We start from the raw sequence: 10,040 nt of genomic DNA, 5'->3' as shown, positions 1-10,040 counted from the left end.
AATCGACTAGTCACAAACCGAAATTAGTACCACTGGAAATCAAAAAGTTGATGACTGTGGCAGACACACACACACACACACACACACACACACAAACACACATATTCTATCCTCAAAGAGAAGGATCCATACTCAAAGATTCCTTGCACTGGAACCTAATCAAATTAATTAAATTTGCTCAAGATCACTTGACCTTTCATTACAGAATAGCAATTAGGATAAGTTGAACTCCTTTATTTCCCATCATGCCTGTGGTTCTGTGAAACGTAAATCAACTATTGCTGTTGTTGATCGATCCTCATAAGATACATAAATTGCTTACATGTGCAAGGGCAGTGCGTGGTAGTGTGTTGTTTCTAAATGTCTGAACAAATGTCTCAGTTTCTTTGCATTTCCTATTTGCTTAATTATTTCTCCCTTGGAAAGCTGCACAGGTAATCATGCCGTTTAATCTTGTAGCGGATGAATCACTCCTGATATTTTTTCCTCTTGTCAGTTTGAGGCAGGAGACATTTCAGACATTATCTGTGGAAGAAGATCATGAAATAATCTCGTATGTCAAAATAGTTTGCAGATCAAATGCTGTGAATTTTTAAAATTGATCTTTTGCTCAATATTACTTTTTTTAAGGAAAACTTTGCATTAAGAATAATCATCAGTGCTGAATTTTGATGTATACAATAGCCTCACTGCCAGTAATCTGTTTAGTTTAATTGTGCACTTTTTCCATTTATTGGCCTATTTATCTGGCTTTATTTTAGTTCCCAGTGTTTTTTTTATTTTTTTTATTTGCTAGTGGATTTTGACTCTATACTGCCACCTATTTTATAGAGCAGGACATCCCCATCAGACAGATGCATGAAGTGAAGTGCATATGATGCATACCCCATTTTTGCACCTTTTTAATGAGAGCTGGTCATGTGATATAACTATGGCGGTGCCCATGAGGGGGCAACCCACTCCATGTAGAAAAAAAAAGCATTTTCCTCTATCTTTTTAGCTTTTTCTAAAAGACCGATATGTCTGGAGACATCATCTCGTGTGAATGTGTATCATTTAAGTGATAGTTTACTGTAAGTGGAAAACTTTTTTTATTGGGTGAAAAACCCCGACTGCGTTCAGCTTTAAGAGAGTAAAGCGCGTGACGCCGCTCTGAAATGTCTCAGTAAACTTGGAAAATGGCTTTTCTCATTACCTCGAGGGATTTAGATGGCCATGCCGACGGACTGTAGGCTATATAAAGGAGAACAGCACGAACATGCCTTTGCTCAGCCGTGGACGGAAAGCGAGCGGACCTGTGACGTTTCAGTGCAACCTTTAGGCAAAGGCGCTCTTCTTTTTAAGGACTGCTGTCTCCTCAAGTGGATTGTTGTACTAGAAAATATTGTTGTATTTTCGAAATTAAAAGCATTAAGAAACCGTATACCATAATTATACAGGTGTGTTTCTGCACATTCTGTGTCGGTTAGTAGCCTATAAAACACCTGTCTTGGACTTTCAAGAAGCTCCCAAGTGATTATTTTATGAACTTTTCTTGATCGTTTTTCCCCCCTCAATGTCAGCCCTAAACGCTGTCATGGAATCGTTTGTGTCTTCAGTCACCGAGTCCACCGACATCACCCCACCGGACGATCCGTTCACGGGTCCCATCAAGTCTATTGCGCCCTGGAATTACACTTTCCTCGCCTGTCTCATGTTCATAGTGACTTCACTGTCTCTAACAGAGAACTTCACCGTTATGTTCGTGACGTTTAGATACAAACAGTTAAGGAAACCGTTGAATTACATCATTGTTAATTTATCTGTTGCCGATTTTTTAGTTTCACTGACAGGAGGCACTATAAGTTTTTTAACTAACGCACGAGGCTACTTCTTCCTGGGTGTCTGGGCGTGTGTGCTGGAGGGATTCGCTGTCACTTTTTTCGGTGAGTTATTATAACTGTACCAAGACGTGTAACATTTATTCCTTTAGTTTAAACGAAATATTAATTATTTTGTGTTACTAAAACAATTTATTGTATTTTTTAGTCATTTAAGTATATTTACTTAGCCCATTTGTTATTCCTTTGCTAGTAGCCACTCCCAGTGACGATAAGTTATTTCATTGTTATTAGTAATAAATTGCTTTTTTTTTTTCAGTTCAATTCTGTTGTAGTATGTATTCCACTTTTTGCTAGTGCATATTCGAGTTTTATTCATTAAATATTTCTATTATTTCTTATTCACTGCTTACCAGAAACTCTCCCAATAGATTTATTAGTAACCAGTACTTGTCACTGTTGGGCTAGCAAAGGAAAAATTTGTATTTGAAAAAGAACAAATAATAGTTACTTATTGAATAGATACTAGTCACTTTTTTTTTTTTTTTTGTCATATTGTTTATCATTTATATTACCATGGCTTTACTACAAATAGCCTATCAATGTTAAAATCCCCCATGATACTCATTGTTTGTGTGTGACGTAATTGCTTTTCTGAAGAGTAAACAGTACATGGGTGTACCTTCTTGCATTCTAGGGATTGTGGCTTTGTGGTCTTTAGCAATCTTGGCATTCGAGCGTTTTTTTGTGATCTGTCGTCCTCTGAAAAATGTCCGTCTGGGAGGCAAGCATGCAGCTATGGGTCTTATTTTTGTTTGGACCTTCTCTTTCATCTGGACAATCCCGCCAGTTCTGGGTTGGAACAGTTATACAGTCAGCAAAATTGGCACTACCTGTGAACCCAACTGGTGAGCTCAAAATACAATTTCACTGAATGTCCCTTCCTTCATTCACTCTAATTATCCAGTATTTGTTCTTCTAAGACTCACACTCACAGTCTTTCAAACTCTGTCCGTGTTTCACTGCCATGCACGTGTATTAACAGAACAACATCCACAGTGATACAATATTACATTATTGATGAATACCAAAATGCACATGTTCCTGAAAGTAGCATAATTTGGAATCAAACAAGTAGCTGAAGTCAAGGCCTCTTCCTGTGTGTTATATTATGACAGAAAAAAATAAACCACTTATAACCCCAAGGCTCATGCCATGCAGCCATCAGTTGAAAAATTGCTTTCAAGAGAGTGGTGGCTTGGCCTTGGCCTTGGAACACAAACAGTGCAAAAACATTTGAATAGGGAATGTGCACTGACACATAGATGGGGGAATATTTTTTACCATTGTCGGGCATAGTTGCATCCACATTGATGTTCAACATTAAGAGTAATGTAGTTTCTGCAGTTGAGATCTCTGACAGCAAAGCAGTGAATGTAAGGTTTCTATTTATTCTCAAGTGATCCAAATTTTGGCACTGCCTTGAGCTTGCAGTGGGAGCTTAGTACTCAATTGTTCTGTTGCAATGTTTTTTTGGACCAACAAAGCACTCAACAAAACATATTATGCAAGTGTCTAACATACACATGACCTCTTATTGTTAAAGATTTGTGCACAACTGATTACCTAAGCATTCTTATCCACACTAATTTTTTGTGCTCAAAGTACCTGCTAGATGTCATGTAGGTAAGATTGAGGAGGTCTAAAGTCTCTGTTTTCCTCCTTTAAGGTACTCAACTGATTACTATGACCACACCTACATCATCACCTTTTTCACTACATGTTTTATCCTTCCTCTTGGTGTGATCATTATCTCCTATGGTAAACTTATGCAGAAGCTCAGAAAGGTTGGTCAAATACTCATATCTTGATTTTCATTACTTGCTTCATAGAAAATCTTTAGATGTAAATGAATAAAGAGCAAAATAAAACTAGCAAAAAACTAAAAGCCTTTTGAGATTCTGTTTGGTTGTGTATTGTAATTAACATTTGATTTGGACTGTAATTAACCTTAGAACTTTATTATGTCTAATAGGTTTCGAACACTCATGGAAGGCTGGGTAGTGCGCGTAAGCCTGACCGAGAGGTGGCGAGGATGGTCATTATAATGATACTTGCATATATGGTTGGATGGACGCCTTATGCAGCATTTTCAATTATTGTCACAGCCTGTCCCACAATTTATATTGATCCTCGCCTGGGCTCAATACCGGCCTTCTTCTCAAAGACTGCAGCTGTATACAATCCCATCATCTATGTCTTCATGAATAAGCAGGTACATTTTTGCCATTTGTCATCCTTATCTGGCATTTTCAGATCACCTACACATCTTATAAAAATAATACCTCTGAGTTTAGGGTGTCGTGCTGAGAAAAAAACAAAGAGGATTTTATATTTTATACATTAAAAATCAATTTCTGGTGTTTTATGCCATCGATCAATAAAGGAAGAAAAGCAAGGAAAAGCAAAGGCAATGCATCTTAGCACTATGGGAATGTTGTGATTTATGGTTATTATAGCTATCCTGTCGGAATTCAGTATTCTTTTCAATAAAAGTCATAGAATGAGCATGAGGTCTGAACTACTAAACATTTTTCCCCTCCATTATATGTCAGGGACAAATGACAGACATCTGATGCTCTTTACTCTTGACAGTGTTGGTTGAGGAGATTCAGTTTTTTCTTACTTCAAAAAAATATTACATTTTTAAAAGTTCAAATCCACAGAGGTAGAGTGGTCCATGTATACCCAATGAAAAATGTAGCATATCTCTAATGTTGGTTTAAACCTCTTGACTATTTCCAATTGAATGATATTCTGCATTCTTAGTGGATTCATGCGTAATTAGTGATACAGTCTGCACTGTTGCTCCATGATATCCCAATTATTTTTTAACATGGTTGTAGAGGGAAATTTCTCCTCAGTATCCCTGTAGTGTGTCGTTTGATGTAAAGAATGAAGCAATGATCTTTTGCAGTCATGTGACACTGATGACCACCCCTAGGATGTGGGTCCCAGGTGGTTTGGAGCGGAGGCTGCTGGACCCCTTGAGCTGTGCACATCTTCCAGAACTAACCCAGGTCCTTCCCAGCTGTTCCCAGAATAAATTCAGAGCAAGGGTCACAGCCAGGGTCGCACATTTCTCTGATGTGTGAGAGAGAGACAGACTACATTATAGAGAGACGAGAACAAACACTTGAGATTAAGAATAGTGATGGTTTCTTTACCCATATAGCATTGGTAATGCTGCATTGTATCACAAGTGTGAAAGTTTGCTGTTATTTGGCGTATTCATTGAGGATGCAAAGTTTACTGTCTGTCTTTTCTGAAATGGATCATATATTGATTTGAGAAATCTGAACTAGAACATTTGCTGCTAGATTTAATTGTCTTTTTTCAATTGTTCTGGTAACATTAATATACAGCGGCTACATTTGTACAATTTATGTTGGTTAATGCATTATGCGCCTTGAACTAACAATGAACAACACTTTTTCAGAATTGATTCATCTTTTAATGTTAATTTATGAATATACTGCTGTTTGTATTTTTCATAAAACACTGTTAATTTATGTTAAAAAAAAAAAAATCTTAAAAGAGATATTGTAGAATTCAGAAGCCCTTTTTTATTAGCGAAACTGCTGGCCATTAAGTGAACTGCTGCCAGCAACTTATTGCTCGTGCTCGCACTTGTGCACACATAACGTACAAGAGACTGCATGCGATTCAAGGCCCCGATATACTCACGTCACAGCATAGTTCTTTTTCGTTCTTTGCTTAGGAGTAAAAGGAAGTTGGAAATACCGTTTCAGCGATATACTGTTAGTGAACATCCAATGCCGTCCACGCTGCTGAGAGCGACATTTAGATGAATATGTACACTGTAGATGAATATGTACGCTGCCTTCAATTTTTAAGTACATTCAACTTGGATGTTAAAAAACATTAAACTGGCTTCAAAAAATTTGTTTAATCTTATATAACTTTTCTTAACTTATTTTGACAAGTTAAAGCAATGTAAAAACTTATGTTGTCATAACTTAATGATCATATAAGCATATGTGCTGTGTGCTTTACTCTCAATAACAAAATGTCAGTGGTGAGAAAACAGCAGTTACGAAAGCATCTGATAATAGTGATGTGGATATGTTTGCACCACCATCATGTCGACAGTTAAAATGATACTATTACGATAGTTTGATTTTGAATATGTGAGACTAGACTATAGATCTGGCTATGTGAGACAATAGTTTAATCCCTAATCCCTAAGAATTAATCCCTTTTCTTTACATGACACTTTGACATTGCAGTACAGACTGGCTTTTTCGACATTATCCTGAACATTGTATAAGCATTCGCTTAATGTGTCAAGAGAATGGAAGAGAGGCTCTCGGGAATGCACGTAAACGTCACATCCTTTTGATTTTCCTAGGGAAATGTACCTAGTCCTTTGCATAAAAATCAGTCTACAGGCTGTCAGAGAAGGTATCGTTTTTTAAAGTTTTGATACAAGCTGTTCACACATTGACAATAAAAAAGCGAATAATACATGAAAATTATTACAAAGGCTATAGCCCCTTTAAATGAAATTAAAAAATATATATTATTTATAAATGAATATTGTTTTAGACTAATAAACACTGTAAAAGTATTGTTATAAGCAGGTAAAGCTTTCTATGACTTTCCGATTGGTCTTAGTATGTTCTGTCTGTATTGTTCTGTAAATGTATCCCCACTGTAGTGGCTCTCTGCATTACAAATTTGTCAGAGAGAGGCAGTAGCTGGTATTATAATTACCCAAGGTACCTCATTTTCATCCACTCCAACCAAAACCTTGAGGAAATGAATATATTTACTTCCCATGACCTTATCTGCTTTAATTAAGGCCAAAATGTACTTGTTTTACATAGAATACATCTTGCTTAATGACCTTTTCCTTGTTTCAATGCAGAGGTTGTGCAAAGGGCTAACTGCTGAAAACATCTCTACATGGTGTCACAGAGACAGAAAACATTAATCAAAGCTTTTCTTTTGTGTCTTGAGTTCATAACGAGCATAATTACTAGCAAAATTAAAGTCATGATCCTTATAAACATTCAATCTAATGCTTTTTCTCTCAGTTCAGGAAGTGTCTGATCCAGATGTTTGGAGGAAATGTCGCCAGTCTGGAATCCACCAATCTGAACCAGACATCAGACAAAGGGGGCATCACTGCCACAGCAGACAGTCAACTTGGAGAGATGTCCACCATTGCTGTTCGTGTGCCCATGTCCATGTGCAACCTGGAGAAGTGTAAGGATGAAGAGGAAGAGCCGGAGCAGAGTGGGAATGGAGGTCCAAACCAGCTCCCTTTATCAGATAGTCAAGTATGTCCTTTGTAGAGAAGGACTAGTCTGACTGAATAAATGTATACCTTTATTGTCTCCATCCAGTAGTCTAACCTGTTGTCTTACTAAAACATAAATCCTGCAGTCATTACCTTTATTGGAATGCAAATGTTAGAATGTATGGTTTGTGTTTTCATATGTTCTTGGTTGTTGTTCGTATTTTTTATGTTGTGGCGATTTGCAGTCTTGGCATATCTGTTCTTGTCAGTATCGCATTATTACCTAACATGAAGGAGGCAGGCAATACATTTCTGTAAAGTCCTCTTTTCAGATCTGTGCATACTCTCCTCTCACTATATTGCTGATTGCACACTAGTATCAGTGCAAATGTAGTGTTTTTTTTAAATGGCAATAATATTGCAATAACTTTCAGTTTCAGAGTTGCTAAAGTAGATTTTATATTAAAATTCAGACTATTTTGAGGTCAAAATACAGACTCGCACTTAATAATCATTAATAGTCGACTTAAAAAAGAGTTTGGTTCAAAAATCAGAAGATAAAGTGATCGGTTGAACAATACAAACTGAAGACAAATGCAAGACATGGCGCTGGAACATAGTAATAATAAAAGAAGCACCGCGCAGAACGCAGGGGTCTCAGCGCTTTTCCGAGACGAGCTCAGGAAAAAAAAAAAAAAACTGGAATTAACAGAAATAGCCGAACAGCAGAATTAAAATCTGCTGTTTTTGAAAGTCTAAATAAATAAATATTTTTATTTATTTAAATAAATAAAAAAATCGCCCTGGCTTTAGCTAATCGTCTCTGACATTCTGCCGATACAAAGGTTGCTGCTCTCCCTGGCATTGGGGTGTCCAATCCAGCTCCTGGAAGGCCACTGTCCTGCAAAGTTCAGCTCCAACCCCAATTAAACACATTTGAACCAGCTAATCAGGGTATAACTAGGCATACTAGATCTTCCAGGCAGGTGAGTTAAGGCAAGTTGGAGCTAAACTCTGCTGGAACGTGGCCCTCCAGGAGCAGGTTTGGACACCCCTGGTCTAGTGCATGTTTACATAGAAAAACGATTTAATAACGCGTGTACAAGACTCAGAATCTAACATACTGCTGTATTTGATATCATAATTAATTTAGTGAACTAACAGGTCAGACATGACTGGTTTGGCAGCATATCTGCTTTGCAATACAGTAATAAACCATGCAATTAATGTCTTCATCTCATGAAATTAGATCCTTGTCTGTTGTTGCATTTTGCAGTCTTGTTTTGAGAGGTTTAATGAAGCAAAAATGTTTATTATAAATTGTATTTGTTTAGTAGCCTATACTGTATACTTTGATATATGAGTGCTTGTGAGTTTGAGTGAACAGTCTGGATGTCTTATTAGTCTATAATGTTTGGTGTTTCCTCACGGTTTCTGTCCAAAATGAATATTGATATTGATGTTTGTCTGTGGCATGCCAGTGAATGCTTTACTTATGTATTTATTTGTCAATGTCTTGGATTACAAAAATCACGTTTCTTATTTTTAAAAACATGTCAGCATTGTAGAACATATACATAATAAAACAACCTGCAATAAGAGTGGTCACACTGCTTATGAAAGTTCAACACGGAGGCACATTGTGAAACCGAATATCAAAATTGTATATTGCAAATCCAGTGTGTTTATTACATCACACGGAGAACCTGAAATAACACAGAATCTGGACTGAGATATGAGGTTCCCTTAAGCTCAGAAGCACTCTTTCAGCATTGCCCTGGTAAATGAAAACATCTGAATTCAATTTCTCCTGGCCATGGTTTGTTTGTTACACCCTGGCGAGAGGCACATAGTATCAGAGTACAAAAGAAGAATATCAACAGAGGGATTTCACTCGTAAATTGAAAAGTCAGGAGGTAAACAATTTCCGCCTGGAATGTTAGACAACATTTTCAAGGCTCTTTGCATCATGAATGTTTTTCAAGCACTCTTAAAATTGAAGGTCCAGAAGGTTTTCACAGTGATGTCATAGAAGAGCAATTTTTGGTTCACCAAAGAACCTTTCAGTGAACAGTTCTTAAAAGAACCATTTTTTTTCTTGGTGTGAAGAACATTTTAAAAATCTAAAGAAGTTTTCCACAATAAAGAACCTTTTGTGGAATGGAAAGGTTCTATGGATGTTAAGAGTGTATGTTAACTACATCTGCAACAAAGACAGTGTTTTCAGAGCTTATGGTAAAATAAGGAAGGTAATTTAAAATAGTTGATTTAAACTAAATTGAATAATTAGCAATTACAACCTCAATGCTTTCAAATTAATTTTAATGGTGGATACTAGATGAAAGTGGCACTTCAGCAAAGATGCCTTCTGAACAAAATGTGTTACCTTCCCCTGAAACATTTGCAGTCATTCCAAGGCATTCAGTTGGACTTGCGAATTTTATTCCTACAATTCTGTGTGATCAATGACCATTACAAAAGCCTTAAGATTAAAGTAGATGGGTTTAAAGGATGACTTTTTCCCAGCTCTTTTGAGTCTCTCTATGTGTACCAGTAATGTATCCATTAAAATAGCTCATGCTGTGTGAATGCATCATGCCCTATAGCATATACATTTTTATAAATGACATATACATCCAGGACATGAATGTCAGCATCTTCAGGGAACATGCCGTGTGTTTTTGTGTGTATGTGTGTGTTAAACATTAATGCAAACAGACAGAATAATGATATCCACCTAATTTTTTTATGTGCAATAACATGAGCACTGTGTATTTTTTCCGTTGTAACTGCAGATTCTCATTACAGCTTTACAAGCATGAAATTATTATTTAATTGCTTTAATTGTTTGTAATGAAATCTTTGCTTGGTCACAGATGAGTGATGACGTGATG

The 10,040-nt window shown here is 36.7% G+C and overlaps 1 protein-coding gene across 1 annotated transcript; it reads left to right on the top strand.

Moving 5' to 3' along the window:
- Positions 1 to 848: 848 nt before the first annotated feature.
- Positions 849 to 8,745, top strand: valopb (vertebrate ancient long opsin b). Its single transcript, XM_084135138.1, has 5 exons — positions 849 to 1,925; positions 2,518 to 2,728; positions 3,550 to 3,667; positions 3,856 to 4,095; positions 6,941 to 8,745. The coding sequence occupies exons 1-5, from the start codon at positions 1,556 to 1,558 to the stop codon at positions 7,199 to 7,201; spliced, it is 1,200 nt and encodes a 399-aa protein (XP_083991264.1). The 5' UTR covers positions 849 to 1,555; the 3' UTR covers positions 7,202 to 8,745.
- The last annotated feature ends 1,295 nt before the right edge of the window (positions 8,746 to 10,040 follow it).

Source organism: Abramis brama, assembly GCF_963993115.1.
Source record: "Abramis brama genome assembly, chromosome: 14".
NCBI classification, from domain to species: Eukaryota; Metazoa; Chordata; class Actinopteri; order Cypriniformes; family Leuciscidae; genus Abramis; species Abramis brama.
Note: the sequence above shows the minus strand (reverse complement) of the source record. Positions and strands in the feature narration are given on the sequence as shown.